Consider the following 18462-nt stretch of genomic DNA (forward strand, 5'->3'; position numbering starts at 1 on the left):
GTTTCCTCCTGATATTTTGGCATACAACACATTAGTAAAAATAGTAGTGTATTATATGAAGAAACATAGACTTTGATGGATAAAGAGAAGCAAATAAAGTGTTACTGAGCAGTATTTCCATGTCTGTCACCAGATTATGCTGAATGTTTCAGACACGTCTGACACTTTTTAAAAACAATTTAATGCAAACGTAAGGTCCAAGAATATTGGAAAAAAAATCTATAGACCCCAAAAAAAAAAAAAAAAAAAAAAAGCCAAAGAAAATCCTGAAAACATATAAGACTACGGCCTGCATGAAGTTCCAGGTGAAAGAATTAAGCAATAGTCTGCAACGATCAAATTTTAAAAAAGAAAAAAATGCAGACTTTCCAAATGGAAATAAAAACAAAGAGTTTATTCAGAGCATATAACCATACTCTCATGTTTTACACAGCGAAGAATTTTCTTAAGCAGTCACCCCTATACAATCACTTTCAAAATTGCTTTGGAATATATGTAACAGTGGCATAAACAGGAAAAACAGCCATATACTTCAGAACAGGAAAAATATTTCAAACATACCACATAAACAAAAACACCATTTTAGACCCACACTAAATTGAGTACCGTCCTAGCATATCAAGCGTTACAGCCCTATATTTTTCTGCCGAGCCAAAGCTATTCAAAGCCCAAAGTACATTTCAGAACTTGTTTTTCTTTCAAAAATCATTAATTCAAACAGTACCAGCAAGCTATTTCGAAAAAATAAAAGAGCAAAGACATCTCTTACAAGCGAGAGGAATTCTATAAGCTTGAACAATGCCCCTGCAAATCACTAATTTCTAATAAAACACTGGCAGAAGCTCACGTCTCTCGCTGAAGCCTGGTAGTCTGGCACTAGGCCTCAACAACAAGGAGACGGCCTGGGTGCCAGAAAGTGAGCCCAGCCTGCAGCAAGGCACGCAGGGAAGCCTTTCCCCTTCCTGCCAAATAGTGCCCGCCCAAGGAAGTCACCCCCAGCAGCACCAGCCTCATCCTTGAGGAGGAGCGCGGAAACCCCGCTCCCCGCAGCACCTGCGGGCCCAAATCCCACCGGCCACCCACGAAAGGAAGCCCGGGGAAGGGAAACACAAGTGCAGCGGGGCCAGCTGGAAAAAAGAACGAGCGACCGAGCAAAAGGCAGCGTAACAAGTTTGCTCCCGCACCTCTCTGCGGAGAGCACCTACCTCCGCGATTCTCCCTCCTCATCGCGCCGAAAGCGTCCAGACGCGATCGCAGCACGGCGAATCGCACAAAGCCTGGAAAAACTGACCCGAACCATTCGTATCTCTGTGTAAACAACACTGCTGCATATTGCGTACAGCAGACATTGCAACAACGTGCTGAACTTCCAGTTTAAAAAAAACCCTGCATGTTACATAAAATGCAGAAAAAGCAACAGGTTTACTGTTTTGAGCAGGATCACTGAAACCCAACATATAACCCTAAACAAAGTCTATACCAAAAAACAAAAAAGCACTTCTATTAGAAAAAACTAATTCTATCCTCAAATGAAACTAATCATCCAAAGTTACACTGAGAAGTAAAGCAAGACTATTTAAGCTCATGGAATCATTCTACAGATAGAAAAAAAAAACAGGAAAAAAAAGAAATCAGGTATTACCTCGTTCACTTAAAACACGGGAAGGGTAATAGGCTGCAACTGAAGAACAACAAAAAAAAAAAAAGTCACACTTACATGGTCTCTCCAGTCTTAGCAACATGACAAAGAAACTGATCCAGTATTGGGCACACTTCCTTCTTGCCTCTCTTCTCAAAATCTGTTGGTACGAGGAAGACGGGGAAAGAACGGGAAAGGAAGACAGGGCAGGACAAGAATTCGCAGTCGTTACAGACCGCTCCGCTTCAGCCGCGCGCACGGCCCCCGCGGAAACACTTCCCCGCTGCCCCCGCCGTCCCCGGGAGCCCCGCGCATCACCCGCCTCTTCCAGCGCGGGGAAACCTACGCGCACCCGAGCAGCGAAAAGTTGAGCTGCAACTTCCCCGGCGCAGCCAGGGCAGAGCGGGCGGGCGGCGGCGGCGCCCGGCGGGGCGCGCTGCCGCGGCACCGGGCGGCGGGGGGGCCGCGCCGGCGGCGGGGCAGCCCGCGGGGCAGGGGCGCTGCCGCCCGGGGCGCCGAGGGCCGCCGCGCCGCCCGCGGCTCGCTGCGCCCGGGGCTCGGCCGCCCGCGCCGCGCCGCGCCGGGCCTCCCCCGCCGGGAGACCCCGCGCCCGCCTCGGCGTGTGGGGACGCAGCTCACCCCCCCTCCCGCTCCCCGGCGCCACCTTTCAGAGCCTCCTGCAGCCGCTCCACGTCCATGATCCGCCCGGGCGTCGCTCCGCGCCGCTCCCCTCCTCCTGCCCGCCCCCAGCCCGCGCCAGCAAACGGGCTCCGGCCGCCGCGCACACACGGAGACCCCGCGCTCAGCAGCCCTCCAACATGGCGCCCGCGCCGTCCCCGTGCGCGGCCCCGGCAGCCTCCCCCCCTCCCCCTCCCGCCCGCCCGCCGGGGGGGCGGGGCCGCCGCGCGCGCCGGGCGGGGCGGGGCCGGGCGGGGCGGCCGTTGCGGCCGCCTCAGGCGCCGCGGGGGGGGGGAGCGGCGCCGCGGCCCGGCCCGGCCGCCTCCCTCCGCGCATGCGCCGCCGCGCGTCACGCGGCCGCCGCCCTGGCGCGAGCGGCGCTGCCGCGCTGGGCGCCGCCCGCCGAGGCGCGGCCGTGGCGGCGAGGCGCCGGCGAGGCCCCCGCGGTCGCTCCCTTCCGGCAAAGGCCCGAGTGCGCGAGCGGGGGAGGCGCGGGCGGGGTTGGGGTGCGCGGAGACCCCCCGCTCGGCTGACTGCAGCCCGCCGCAGGCGTACGGGCTCGCCCAGCCCGGCGGAACCGAGGGGCTGGCGGTTGTTCCTGGAAGGAAAGGGAAATGCTCAAAAAAAAAAAAATAATAAAAGAGTTGTAAACAAGGTAGCCAAGTATCGATGCCAACTGTTATTCTAGGCGTATGTGGGCTGGCACATCTGCTGCAATTTACTATTAGGTAAAATCCTAATACAGGCCTGGACGCTGGCCCAGGCGCCGGCGGAGGCAGCCGCGGGCGCCCCGGTCGCCGTCCGGCCCCGCACGGCTCCCGGCCTCCCCTGCGGTGCCAGACCCATCGCGCCGCCCAGAGGGGCCCTTAGGACGTGGTGGTGCTTACGGCTGGGCCGACTCTTCCGCTCTCCCAAGCACCAGCTCGACAACGTAACAGAAATCCTCTGGTACAGCTCCGTTTCTTGCAGCTGCTGCCAACATTGTAGCTGAATAATCCGTTTTGGGGTCCACCATAAATGGCTAAAAGACCTCAGCACCTATGGCAAGCGCATCCTTTCTGCGGGCTGTTTTCTCTGGATCCTCATGTTGATTTTATGGCTTCTAGAATCAAGACCTTCATGGTCTAGAAATTCTAGATCAAGATCCTTGGAGCGTCTGAGCTTAGGAGAACTATACAATACACACAGGAATATCTAAAGTTACTTATTCACAGAGGAGCAGTACAAATCCCTTGTTCCATATTGCTCTGCGTAAATGTTCCTTAACATAAAAAAGACCTTCTAATAAATCTCTGTAAAGGCTATGATAGGGCACAGAAACGCTTGCACGAGTGAACCTTTGTGGTCCCCTCTCCCTATATCTGGTCAAAAGAGAAGCAGCTGTTTACCAAACCAACCACACGAGATGGGCCCTGCTGTTCAAAGTACCTGGCAGGGCCAAATACGGTCCAAACATGGCACACCATGGTGTGCTCTCATCTCCTAATAAAAGAGCAAGAGTGACACCTAAGACTGTTGAGACAATTTGTTGCAGGATCCCACCTATGAGATTAAAGTAAATGGTTGTAGATCAGATTAAACAAAATATAAGGGAGACAGAAACTGAGCTCAGGGTGACTGAAGCTTGTGCTATGTTATCACAGGGAGTTGAAAGAAAGCATCTCTTTAGTAAACTTCAAACAGGTACCTCAGGTTTAGTATTCTGATGCTCTCTCTGACTGAGTATTGAAAGTTTTCTAAAGTCTAGCTCCAAGTGCTGCTACCGCTAAATGCTCCACGAAGGTGTTGTCTGTTTTGTGCCATGGGTCAATTCTCAGCTTTTTGAAAGGAAAATAGCATTCTCCACTGAACGTGAAAAATCTCAACAACAGTTCTTGGGACTCGGCACTTTCACCTTCTTGTACGTTTCTCTCATGTTACATATTCCCTTGCATATCCCTCTTGCCCTTGCAGCTCTGCTACCATGACTTTCCCCATCTCATGCCCTCTATAGCATGCTTACCTTTCTAGGATTAGAAATCTCTACGAACTGAAACTGAATTAGTTTGCTTTTATACTTGGACAATAACCGACTGTCTACAGGACTAACACCATCCTCCCCCAAAACATCAGTGGATACTCTTCATGGTGAGCAAGTGAAAAAATCTCTTCAACAAGGAAGGAGTTGCACTGAGAAAAGACTTGACAGAGGACAGCAGAAGGTTTCAAAGCAAACAGCAGATGTGGAGCTGAAAACCAAAGTGCTGAGGCCTGTAAGCAGATGCACTGGCACTAGAAATGGAAAATTCAATTCGGATTGCAGGTTAGACTATGTTCTTCTCCTCGAGATCCACTTTATTATTTTGAAAGAGGTATAAAGATTCAGTTAAATTAACAAAAAACTATCTTACCTTTGTAACCGTCAGTGAAACAGAACAGTGGAGAACATAGGATACAGCTTCTCTTAAGAAACTTCTGTACCCCAGCAGACTACATTTCCCCCAAGACATCACATCATCTCTCATCCACAGCACAGCTTGGTCTTTATTAATAATTCTCAAAGGTGGTCACATGCCCTCAGTTTTCAACTCTTCCTGAGGAACTGCAATTCCCAGCATGACTGCTGTTAAGGAATCCCAACAGCCAAAACATGCCTAGAGAGGCATAAACATACATTGTAAAGTCTGGTATGGTTAAACAACCCACTTAAAAACCCCTGTGAGGGCAAATTCAATCTTCCTAAACAACATCCCATTCCATTTGCAGGTATCACCAAGAACACAATAAAGACCATAATTATTGTCAATTTAAAGAGCTGTGCTGCTAGCCTGTTCTGGTAAAGCAGAAAAAATTACATTTGTTCCCAAAATATCTAGAATTAATATTGAAAAGCAGGACAACATAGCATTTCTTCAGTAAAAAAGCTAGTTGCATTAAAAGGAGAATGATTCTTTCTAAATTCCTGTACTACATTCTGTACAGAAGAATAAAAAGAGTTCAGCAATTTGAAATAGAACAAAACACACTCATATAACCTTTTAATTAAGTACTTTAGAGCCACTACTTTGCACTCAGAAAGCGGCAAGTGAGGTTTGAGTCTAAAGCTGCATTATGCGGTAGTATGCTTGGGGCCCCGTCACTTTTTGTACCTTTGTTATTCGCAAGTTATACATGTGAGTGGCACTGCTCTGTAACCTGGATGCTGCTCTGAGGACAGGTAATGCCATTAGGGGCCACCACTCTCAGATCTTGTCTCTAGCAGCAAGATAGAAGTTACTATAACTTCTGCAGGATTTAAGTGGTAGAGGAAGACCACCTCTGATTTCATTCCAATCTCTTTATTTCCTAGTTTGAGAAAAGTAGACATTTTTTGAAGTGTAACACTTATCACATTTGTAATATATTAAATAAGTTACTGCTGTGATATGCTGGGAATAGCATTGAAGGAAGAGCTTTATTCCAAAATGTGGTAGAATCGACAACAAGCTAACCAAATACTGCTATTGACTTCTTACTGTTCAGCAGCTTGTCTAACTCCTTCCATTTGGTCAGAATAGATGACAAATCTATCCTAAACCTAAATCTGTTTTTACCAAGTAGAAATGACAGCACTTTATATGTTACACAGGTCTGTAAGTGGCGCATAAGGAAAAATGAACCATGGTGTTAGGTCTTCCTTTTTAACCCGTAACTCCCTTCAGTAAACCTGACCGGATCTCTGCCCATTGCGGGATCACCCCCGCGCGCTTACTGTTAGCCAGACAAAGCCAAAGGTTCTGGAAGACAAACAGAATGTTACGTGCTAGTTACAAATATCTTAGCAGTGGAAGAAAACTGTAATTAAAATAACAAAATGCAGATATTTTACAAGATTAGGTCCCTTTCAGAATCATAAAAAATGACAGATGACTGTATGTTCTGAAGATACCAGCAGTTTGGGGAAAGCAGTGCTAATTACGATCTGGAAAAAAAGTTGAATCTAATTTATGGAGAAGTTTTGGTTTTACAGTTCAATGTACCTTCAAATCCTTGCATACACAGACACACTAGAAGTCGTCTATTTTTTTTCTTTCTTTATAGCAACCTCTTTTTTGTTTTAAGCCTTTGAGTCTGTGCTAAATACTGCATTGATTGTTTGTATTTCACGTTATAAAATCAGTATTTACTCCGCACGCTGTTAGAGAACATAATAGTATTTATAGATGAAAAAGCTGTCTAGAGCAGGACTGACCTCTGAATAAAACAGCAATCTATTCCTTTTGTAAATCAATATTTTGCATAGGAATTGAAATAAATAAATCCAAATTATTTTTATTTGAAAACAGAGAAGAAACTGCCTTGCTCCAGAGCATATGCAGAGTTAGAGCGTAATAACTAGATCTGTGCAATAATTTGCCCATGTGGACAACCATTAAGCATTTACAGGATTACAGCTGAAAGTTTAGGAAAGATAATCTGATATCATTACACTGGGAAGAATCCAAGATCCCTGTAGATTTATTTTGGCCTACATGAGTTTTTCAACTTAAGTTAGGTCACTTAGGAAAGTGTTTAAGTTCAATAATGAAAAAATAATTTTTATTATTGGTATTTGATACAGAACATGTACATAGATCTACTAGCATAACTGTCCCTTTGCCCTGAAAAAGTATTTCAAAGAGACAGCAACCCTCATTTTTAAAAATGGAACTCCCCGACTTACAGAAAATGAGAAAGCCACATTCCCTGTCTTTTCTCCTCTTTTCCTCTTACCACAGCAGGAGAGAGAGGTAAGAGAAAATGCTTCCCATTCTTTCAGTGCTCTCTTTCCTCCTCCCACTACAGGGGAAAAAAACCACCTCTTTTTCAAAGAACGTATTTGCGAAAGCTTGTTGTTTTCTATTTAATTTAATTTAATTTAATTTAATTTAATTTTATTTTATTTTATTTTATTTTATTCTATTTTATTTAAACAATCTTTTGCCAAAAAAAGCAACCCAATTTGAGCTGTGACATCAAGAGGTCCTGCAAATTTAACCATGTGGATTAAATGAAAACACTTTGTATGTGTGTGTTTAAAAGATGCTTGAAAGATAAACAAATAGCATCTACCTGTTTCTGAGAAAATTAGAACCATCTCCTCTGGAGCAGAAATAAGATAAAAAACAAATTATATCTCTGGAAATAAAGCAAAGAAAGTATATGAATGGTGTATATTTGTGTGGTAACAAAGATTATTTCAAATACGTTTTGGGATAAAGCTCAGTTTAGGGGAGGTTTTCATGTTTCAAACCCAATCCTACCTCAACTAGCAATCCATCTTTTCCTTCTCTTTTAAAAGGAGAAACATTTAAATACAATCCCAGAAAACAAAAAGTTTGTAAGTAGTTTCACCACTGATTTGGTGTGTGATCTTAGGCAAATGAATTAGGCAATCATATCTGAGTTTCTTCATTAATGAAAGAGAAGTGATAATTACTGTTCTTTGTAAGGTATTTGACACACCTTGGTAATAAAGACACACAAAATCTAATCGTACCAAGTTCCCCATGCTGGTTTTGGAGTACTTACTGAGAATTAACAATGAAAATAGCATATTAAGAAAAAAGATGCGGTATTTTCAAACATATAACAAAAAAAAATTTAGAATTTGTTTTCCAATCCAGATTTTGATTTTTTTTTCAATAGATATTTTTAATTACAGTATGTCAAGGAACTCTTGTTCTTCTCATACCATATATCACATACTGTTGACTTTTACATATGTGAATATTCATTTCAGATCAAAGATTCACCTGGCTTCTTGCACTAAACTTACATAAAGCTTATTTTAGATTTATAATTTAGATTTCTTTCATAGTTCTACAAAGCATTTCTAATTAAATTTTTAAAAATATTTTTGGAGAATTTTCCAGGGAAGCAGGTCCTGGTGCAATAGCCTATAACGTTAATTCAGTTCTGCCTGATGCATTTGCTGTCACTTTTTTCTAGATTGTTTTAATTTCTGCTGGTATTTCAGGAATGTGCAAATGTAGAAGTTTGTGATGATGCTGTGTAATTTAGATGTTACTTCTGTATCTTGCTTCATATGCAATGCATATGAACATCATTCTTATCAAATCAATGCTTGATCTGTGTTTCTCAGGTGTAAGATCAAGCGAGACAACAGAGGTTCTACTGCATCCTTCCTGCGGCAGCAGGGTCTCGGATGGTGAGTTCATCCCGCGCTGCTAGAAGGCCTTTAGTGCTGTAACCAAGTACAAAACCTGGTTCTTGAGCTTTAGGACTATGGGGCTCTCAGAAGTTTCCATGGAATTACTGTAGCTCTCACCCGGTTTGACCACAGCTCGATCAACAGGCTGATTAAAATGATGTCAGGTGCGGTGCCTAGCAGTTACTTTTGCTTTCAGTAATGAAGCTCAGATTAGGTGTCCAAAGATCTTCGACCTAACCTAACTTAAAGTAATTTTACTCATTGACATATGACGTTTTAACTCAGTTTGAACTAAAATTGATTCACTTGCTTTGAAAGAACCTGTGTCCATCCAATACGATACCAAGCAAGCTAGACAGAGCAGAATGAGAATAGCGATCAATAGCAAAAATGAGAACAATCCTATATGTCAAGAATCACTTTGATCTTCAGAAAAGAAAGTTCACGCTTTTTATACAACATTTGATGTGAATATACATCACAGGATTTACAAAAGGAGGTTAGAAGGTTTGGGTTTTTGTGGTTTTGGGGGGGTTATACCTTCGGAAGCTTAAGCATGGTCAATAAAATAAACGGTCCAATGACACAAAACATTTTAATGTCAGAGATGAGAAGGTTATTTGCTTGTTTGGTTGCTTGCTTTGAAGTACATTGTCATAGATAGCCTCCTCCAGACAAATCGTGACCCTTCTCTTTGAGAAAGTGATTAAAGGTGTATAATGGGCTTTCAGCAGCTCTGGAAGACTTGAGTGTTGAAAGATCACAATAGCTGAAGTACCTTAAATCTAGAAAAGACTGAAAGCATAGAAATTGTATTTGTGAAAGTGCTGGATTTTTTTTTTTTTTTTTTGAAATAATACTTAAAAAAAAAAAAAAGGAGAAGGCTATTATATTTAATAACATTCTAGGGTTTCCCTAAGTTAGCTGCTAACCTTTAAATTAACTCACATCAGGTCTGCACATATTTTCTCATGTTACTCTGAGAGCCTATTGCAAGTTAGTGCCAGTGTAGTATTTACCAGGGCTCATTCTCCCAAACCTTCTTCCTCCTAGTATATCCCCAGGAATGAAAGTTCTTTTAGACAATTGTACAAAGTAAAACATCATTCAGATTAAAAACAGACTTGTTTTTTTCACCTGGAGCCTACAGCACAAGGAAGCCAGTACGCAAAACCACCTGCCCTTCAGAGGAGCGGAGCGGAGCAGGAGGGAGGCCCGTCTTCATCGTGGGCACCCTCAGAAGGCACCTGCTTTCCACAGCTCAATCACCACAGCGTGCAATTAGTTTGCGTCCCAAGGGTTTATGAACACAGTGTCTTTTTTTATTTTTTTTAATGGAAAGATACATTTCTGCAGGAACAGGTCAATTGATGAAACTTAAATAAATAAATAAATAAATAGGGCCCAAGTCATTTCAGTGTCATTATTTCAGTAAGGCCAAAATATTTTAGTTCTGAGATAGTTTTGATATATTTCAAAAATATGTAGTGTAGTTTGTACAAAACAACTTAGCAATTATAGTATATTTATGGAAATCGGAATGTCAAAACAAAGTATTTTATCTCAGAAGAAAATATTAACAAAATGTTTGGGTTAATCTCAGATGTGGATTCTCATTTTGTTGTTTTGTCTCAATTTTCATTTTAAAGGAAGCGTTGACACTTTGGTTTTTATTCTGATCCAGAATGAAAGCAAAACGTCCAAACACTGCCATTTCTTTTGAAGCAGAAACAGCAGTTCTTTCTCTCACAGAAACTGTGGTTCTTTGGGACGCTGCAGTCAGCATGGATCCCACTACCAACGTTCATTTGCCTCGGGAGCACAATCTCGGCACGTTTCCAACAGCTGCAGGGGCAGCCCGGGTAGCGGCGCCTCCCCTGTGCCGTCCCACCTCTGGGTGGGTACCTAGCAGACATCTACTAGTACGATATTGAACTATACCTGATGGAAAGGAACAACACATTCTCTGAAAGCGGGATCCTTAGATGGTTTTGGGTAGCTGATATTTAGGAGAAGTTCCCTTTTTGATACAATGGAAAAGAAGTGATTTGAAATTAAATGGTCACTAGTTGATGCTAAAGTTGATAAAGTGTCAAAATGTATTCATGTTAAAAAGTTTGCGTATTTTTTTGGTTAGTGGTGCTTTATTCCCAATTCCAAAGGTCACAGAACATACAGGGAAATTCTCTCTGCTAGGATCGTACTTATGGAGATGAACACGATGCTTGAGCTCCACTCGTAGTCGGTGCTCCACGTGGGCCCAACGGGGATGCCTCCTCGAGCCAGCCATGGTCATCGACGCGCGCATAGCAGCGGGGTTGGGAGAAAGAGACCGTTCCAGTACCCAGGTTCCTCGGCTCTGGAAAGCTGAGCTCCGCGGCCTTGCTTCACTGAGAGTTTATTTGTTTAAAATAGGGCAGCTCTGGCAAAAGAGATTTAGACTGAGGTAAGGAATCCAGCAGTACGGCAATGAGGAAAGTCAAGGCTCGGGTCCCCTGCTCTGAACCACCCGTGAGGGCTGAACGCTGTCTGCTATTGTGCCTGTATTATTTTGGCCTATACTGTATCTGGAAAAATCAGTTTAAACTCTGACTGAAGGTGCATTTCCTAGTGAAAAACATTTGGATCAGAACATTGCTGACCGGTTTGATTATAGAGCACGCAACTAGACACCACGCAATTAGAGACCTCCCCGGCCAGAGACGAAGCAACGCTGCACGGAGTACTATCGTTTTACAACTGGCCTTACCTTTCCTCATGAATATCAATGGGAGTTTTATTCCTGACTTCAAAGAGAGTGCGACCGAGTCCAACATACCATACAGCTGAGCAAGTGAGAAAACAATTTCATCACCGGGCCAACAACTGGTTTGGCTGAGCAGACAGCTCCCAAACTCCTGTCACATGGAGAGACGTGACGGGAAAGCCAAAGCCACTGCTACGCTGACCAACCGGACTGTCAAAAAGATAAACTGAAACTAGAGAAGAAAGGAGGGGAAGGGAAATAACGCTCAAAGACCAAATCCCCAAAGTACTGCGTTAGATAATAGAGAAATAGTACAGGGCACGGGTAAAACAACTTCAGTTTCCTTTGAGACCAAGTTTTGTTTTCAGCCACGTCACCATAACACAGCCAGAATTGAAGCACGGCCATTAGCACTTTGAAGGAAGTTAAATGCATGTATTTGCTCCTTCAGTAACATACCCAATTTAATACTCTATGATAAGAGTAAAAATAGTAAAAGAGAAATAGCAAGCCCCCTTTTCTCTGCTCAGTGCAGACATACAAAGCACAATACAGAGATGTTTCAACTAGTTTTGTGACAGCTCTACCTCTTACTTCACCAAAAGCCTCACCAGTATCACTAAGTACCTGACCTTGCTCGTGGATCACTGCACTGTATTGCACTGTGTAGTGAAGATAATTTTTTGTAAATGCAACATGAGGCTGATGGAAGACAACACTTCCTCCAGGCCATATCCTTGCACATGCCTTTTACCTTGAACAGAAGGCAAAAGAAAATAAAAAGCCCAGAACAAAACAAAGAATGTAACAACCTCACTGGAAGCTAATTTAAAAGCAAACTTCATTGAATTCAGGTATCAACTGTACATAAAATAACTAAATCTTCAGAAAGGGCATGGAGGAAAACACTGCACTTAAAGGTTAACATCATTAGTACTAAATCAAATTTTAAAAATTCTTACGTTTAAAAGAAAACTCTCAGAGTACAGAGTTTGCTTAAAAATTCATTTATTTGTATGATAAGTCAAAGGATCTTTACCAAAAATGCACTGTTGTGCCTCCTTGGGAGCTATAAACAAACTGTCGAATAAAAATATACAAGCAATTAAATGATATAGAAATGGTACATAATTCTTACACATACACTTTCATTGTGTAGGTGTACACACACGCGTGCATGCATGCACGAATACATCCACACGGCAGTTTCCAGTTTCTAACTGTAAAAAAGAGAAATGATAGCAAAGCTATCTAAGCCCGCTTTCTAATATGTGGCCAAATAGCCTAAAAAAGCTCTCATATTATACAAATGGTGCAACCAAATGCTTCCCATCCTGGCAGTTCTTTGTTGTACAATGTGCATTTGTAGCCTGATGCGCTCTTAAATGGCTTTGGGCTAAAAGGAGGTGCTCAGCAGCTCTTAAGACAAGGCCCTATTTATCCATCTGCAGCAAATTCAAGTATAATACAGCAAATTTAAAACCTGAATATTTGACGCTGATACAGCAAGGACTCGGGTACATGCTTAACTTTATGCATTGCATATATGCCTACTGATTACACAGGTAAAGTTCAGAGTATTAAGCATTTGCTAGGTTAGGACTTATGTTCAAATAACCAGACACAGTTCTTTGGGCTATACTCTACTACTACTTTCTCAACATGAAAAGTGATTCTTTTCCTTTGCTATCAACACATTTAGGGTGCCAGAGTTTATATTCATTTACAGAAAACTATTTGGTGCTCTCCCGTATGTTATGATGACATTGCTCAATGTGTTACATTAACAAAGGTGTTTTGGTTATGTTTTATCATTGGAAATAACTAAAATATATAAGAGCAAGGCTAAAAATAAAAAAAAAGAGAATATAAAGTCTATATAAGTATTTACACATCCCATTATTAAAATGAATGAAGGCTAATTAACAAAGAATTAGCCATGAGTATGAAATACAGCTGGTTTCTAAATAAGATTGATATTAGAATCAACTGTTGTTAAAACTGAAACATAATATGATATTGGAAGCTGTAATAAAATATAAATTAATAATTCTAATGAACAGAAAAATCAGTTATAATTATTTTAAAACACTTTGAAGAAATCAAATTACAGCTTTTTTCTCAGAAAAAGCTCGGTATGGGGGAACCTCCCCCCATTATTCCTGCAATTTGATATTACATTAACAGAAGTCTTCATGTTAAAGCATACACTTCATATATTTTAATAGCCGTTAAGAACATAATACAGTTTTTTCTAAAAATAATATAGCACCTCCTGTAAACATAAAAAGCACTGTTTTAATCTCTAACAATTTTATATGTAATACTGCCTTTGTTTGGTAATGAATTCTATTCCTTCATCGCAATGTGCCCATAGTTTCAGGGTCCTACTGAATCATAGTTTGCACAATCACAGCCCACCCAACTTCAGAGATTCAGCACTAGAGTCGCAACCATCTGGGTAACAAGACTTTTGCCCTGCAACTTTCTGTGGCCTGTAGATAGCAAAGAGATGAGGCACTTGAAGATAGGCGAGACGTACTGGGCGCTTCACTTGCTCTGTGAACAGCTTTATCCTAATATTAAGAAAACAGAACAAAAAGCATCCTCATATTTTCACAAGTTCTCAGTATTTCCAGCCTAAAAGGTTTACCCTATCGTATGTTAGGCTTACATTATCTTGCACTTTTTAAAACAGCATGCTGAATTTTCCTTTCATAGCCTTCTGGCTTTGAAGTCTTTCAGGTTAGTTTGGGTTAGGTTTTCAAACTTTTCTCTGTAGCTAGAAATGTACTATTCTTTTTAAGTGACCACTAAAACTTCAATCAAAGTTGGGAGAGACAGCGGCATCTCCACTGAAGTTTAAATGCATTTCTGGTTCCCATTAGGAAGTTTTACTGGACTTTCAATCAAAATCATTGCAGAGCTGCTCCTGTCATCTACGTGTCTATTTGCACTTACATGGCAAAGACCGTACAATAACCGAGGCGCAGGCAAAGCCTGCGTTTTTCCTCCTGCCGTTGGTCTGATGGCAACACGAGCTCTGGTAGGGTGGAGAGACAGGCAGGCGGCTGCCACACAAGGAGACGTATGTGCGAGCGAAGAGGACCTTCTGCTGGAGATTGTTCTCCTACGAAATTTGTGCATGCATCATGACCGGTAAGGGGAGCTATCCCCAAAACTGCAGTTCTTCAGAAATTTCTCTTTCAACTGAGGAAACATCCTTTTCATCATCCATGCATATTGAATATTCATCTCTAACCACATGTTACCTGTATAGGATGTACAATCTGTAGCCATTTTCCTTTCATTACAGAAAAGCTTCACGTATCTCATCTTCCTCACTCCTCTCCTACTTTGCTAACGAGATATAAAAATAAGTAGTTCCAAGAAATCGCTTTTTTTTGTCTTTTTGCTGAACAAACTTAGAGGTAAGGTTATTTTCTCAGTTGATTTTTGCAAGCACTCAGCTACACGTATCCCTCAGGGCATACACTTGGAAAACACCTTCTGAGAGTCTGCTGTTGTATGACTGCTCCTTAGGAGTGCCAGTACTTCCAATTCCCCAATAACCTCTCCTAAGCACCTTTTAGCTATCGCAAGTTTTAATAAGCATACATAAGTAAGGGCATGTCGTAAGATGATCATCTTGCTTGTGAAATTTAAACTAAGTATTTTAAATAAATGTCAAAGCCATCTTGTATCTTCTTTCACTCTGAGGCGATTCACTATAATCCTGGCATAAAACTAGGCTTCAGTGAATGAAAGTGGCAGAAGAGATACATTTTTTTTATGCCACAGAACAGGGGGGTTTTGGCAAAACAGAAAAGGTGGTCAGAGACAGCATTCTCAGTCACTCAACAAAGGGAAGGAAGAAAGGTTCTCAGTGGCATACCATTATTACTGTGCAGTAAATAGCAATTAAAGAGGATTAATTAAAGAGTAAAACAGGTCAGGAGTACCTGCTTTTTACTCTTCATTCACAATATTCTTGCTCTGTGTCTAATGTAATTACTACTAGCAAGTTTGGTGATACGTTCTTAGGACTGAAGGACGGTGAAGGTGAGCACTACAGCTGTATTTCATGTGAGAGAGGATTCTCTTCCTGAAGTTAATTAACTTTGTAGGTGCCACCCCCTCTACTACTTCCCAATTCTTGCATACTGCTTTCCTGTTTATGCTTTAATGTTTTTTTTCCCCTAATTCCTTTACGGGAAGCCCTCACAAAACAAATGGTAGAGAGGAAGAATGACGATCACTAGACAAAAAGTGCTGTAAAATACAAAGTAAATAGACACTTCTATTCCCCTAGTCTTTTTAAATGAGAAATCTTTAGTGCTACCTGTGAAGAGCAGGAACTATATCTTCAGAAAGAAGTGCAATTTTAAGCAAATATTTTCATTTTAGCATAGTAAATTTTAACTCATTCTATCAAAAAAAGGTGATTTTGTAATGTGGCATTCTCATAACACTCAAAAATCAATGAGAGTTATATTACCTAGGTATTAAATAGCTCAAACTGTCACTTCTTTGTTAAGTCTAAGATCAGTACACAGTTTTGCACAACTTCAAAAAAAAAGTTACAACATATTCAGCTATTTTTGGACAAAAAAACAAACTTAAGTTCAGAGAAAAGTGAAAGTCATCAGCTCTCCCTGTTACAACTGAGAGAAATGTAGGAAGTGAACAAAAAGTCTAAAAAAGGAGAGTTTATGTGGGCATTTAGCATTTCTACTTTGTGATCTCAGAGCTTATTAGGAAATTATATAAGAAAATGTTCTATTTCAGAGTTTATGCAGAACAGGTCATACTCTTCATTTATATGCCTCATGAGATACGGGTTAAGAATGAAAAATTCTGCATAAAAATACAGTACTTTTAGTATCTGTGGTTAGCTCCTAAGTAGACAATGACACGATTTTCATACACCTTCTTCATAGTTTTCTCAATTTGCTTCAAAAATACTTGTGGAATCCTCCCACATAAAGTGTGCACCGTGTCCAGGAACTTAGACTGAAGAGGGTAGTACAAAGACTGGAAGAGATTGTCTTCAAAAGGAAACTAAAAAAGGAAAAAAAAAAGAATTATTATTTTCAGTATTTGTAAAATGGTATTTAAAAGTTGCTGTAAGATAAAACTTTATACAGGTAGGCAATAACTTGTTCCTCACCTTTCCAAAGCATCATCAAAGCCTATCAACTTCAAACATTTGGACACTGGTCTGCTTGAGAGTACTTGCTTTCAGAAAAGTTTGTCTAGGCTTATTATCTGAAGTAGCCAACTTCACAGAAATTGTATTTCTAGACTCCATATTTAAAGCAAGTTTACTAATGTAGGGATACTGCAACGACAGACATTTTAGAGGGGAAGGTTGTACGCATGTAAGTGAAGCAGTTACTTGAAGGTGCTCCTGTGTTTGTTTGATGGAGTAACCTGAGGACACATGAACGATACTGTCTTTGTTTAGAGCAGGAGTTCATTTTTGAAGCAAATCTCCCGATTGCTCTGCAATGCAATTGGGAGTATGGTGAGCAGATGCTATCTCGGAAAGCAGGAACCGAGCTCCTTTTGGATAAAACTAAAGGTGAAAATACCCTCCAGGAGCACACTTAACACATTACATCTGCTAACAGGCTTCCAAGTCCACAGGACCAGATCAAAGCTAGCTTGAAATAAAATTCCTAAACACTGAGACTGTGGATGTCAGGTCCTCAGCAACAACTGTTTTGCTCCACAAATCTGTTCTTCTTGAGCTGCACTACTTACTGATATAGATGTAGCCTAAGTCAATTCAACTCTCCTACAGAGAAATATATAAAAACATCTCTCCTTCTTGTGGCCAGCAAAGGATAGCTGCTGCAATGCTCTTCAGCATAAGTCAGCATATGAAAGCAAATCAGGAAGCTTCGGCACAAATGCATGCATCCACACATGTGCAGCTTATGTGCAGCTACATTAGCTGGTGACAGCCAGCCTGTTCTTTTGTACATGGACCAGGAAGAGAATATAAACCAACCTTTCAAATAAGTGAAGTAACACTGAAGCGTGTACCATGCTGTAGGAAACACAGTCAACAAATTAACTCTTCCTAATCAAAGTGGAAATATGGATCTGTGCCTGTAAGCAAGCTACTGAACAACCTCTTCTACCTTCCAAGTGCCGAGAAGTTCTAGGTGCTCAAGGAGTCCAAGGTTTCCTTGGGCACTTATGGATCACAGCTGCAGTGCTAGCAGAAAGATCTTCAAATACACACTTCCTTCCACCCTCAGCACTATAGAAAACCAATTTATCAGCCTCTTGAGTTAGAATTTTACTGTAATAACGAGGAGGACTGCTTAAACCATCTCTCTCCAATACACACACACAGTGAATTAGAACAGGCCAAAGCAATCTTATTATTTTGTGACTGACAGGTATACATGAAGTATGACTATCCTTAGTCTGATCTGCTGGAATAGCAGTCTGAGTGATCTGGTTAAAGTTATAATCTACATTGAAATAGAAGGACTGTCTCTATCAAAATAGAAGACTTACATCACGTATCACTTCATAGAGTGCCTTGAATGTAGGCTGTTTTTCATCATGGTAGACACCTCTATTTCCATGCAGAATAGAGACACCTTCTTCTTCTGCACCTTTACAGTTACTCCCATACATACAGTGATCAGGACGGTAGTTCCATTGACAGGGAAACACGTAGAGACACTCTGGCAGTGTCAGTCAGGAGAGATGGTGAGGGAGGGGAAAAAAGACATAGTGAACACAAGTAATGACAAGTTAAACCAAGTTTCTGTGGAAAAGCTGGGACTAACAAGGAAAAACATTTAAAGTTACTTCCTTCACAAAGATCCAAAGCAGGAGCTAAATATGGAAGCTATACATGTCTCAGCACTGTTACACTAGAACTAACATAAAAACAAGGTAACAGGCTGGCTAGAATTAAAAACCAAGAATGCATTTTTACGAAGTTAAAGTGACAGAATCAAACCCAGAGACTAGGCATTATATAGCACTATACAGCATCTTCTGGTAGAAGTTTTCAAAGTTACAGAAATGATTAGGGGAGCACAAACAACAGCGGGGGCTATGTGAAATCCCAAATCCTTCTGGAGACTGCATGGGAAAGCCTGCAAACTATATTCTGCATTTGCTGCTGAAGCTTTCATTGAGGTTATGACAGTTTGCTATGCCGAGATACAGCAGACCATACAAAGTAGTATATTTTTA

The 18462-nt window shown here is 41.5% G+C and overlaps 2 protein-coding genes across 5 annotated transcripts in view; both read right to left on the reverse strand.

Annotated features, from left to right (window-relative positions):
* Positions 1–2471, reverse strand: part of PPP4R2 (protein phosphatase 4 regulatory subunit 2) — a 33002-nt gene extending 30531 nt beyond the window's left edge. For all 3 annotated transcript variants that reach the window (XM_062585683.1, XM_062585682.1, XM_062585681.1), the window contains exons 1-2: positions 2304–2471; positions 1718–1799 (exon numbers count right to left, since the gene is read on the reverse strand). In XM_062585683.1, coding sequence (XP_062441667.1) covers positions 1718–1799; positions 2304–2337 — 116 coding nt within the window. In that variant the 5' untranslated portion in view covers positions 2338–2471. The remainder of the gene's footprint in view (positions 1–1717; positions 1800–2303) is intronic.
* A 9755-nt stretch (positions 2472–12226) lies between these two features.
* Positions 12227–18462, reverse strand: part of GXYLT2 (glucoside xylosyltransferase 2) — a 28858-nt gene continuing 22622 nt past the window's right edge. For both annotated transcript variants that reach the window (XM_062585685.1, XM_062585684.1), the window contains exons 6-7: positions 17770–17942; positions 12227–16296 (exon numbers count right to left, since the gene is read on the reverse strand). In XM_062585685.1, coding sequence (XP_062441669.1) covers positions 16114–16296; positions 17770–17942 — 356 coding nt within the window. In that variant the 3' untranslated portion in view covers positions 12227–16113. The remainder of the gene's footprint in view (positions 16297–17769; positions 17943–18462) is intronic.

This window comes from Rhea pennata, chromosome 12, assembly GCF_028389875.1.
Source record: "Rhea pennata isolate bPtePen1 chromosome 12, bPtePen1.pri, whole genome shotgun sequence".
NCBI lineage: Eukaryota > Metazoa > Chordata > Aves > Rheiformes > Rheidae > Rhea > Rhea pennata.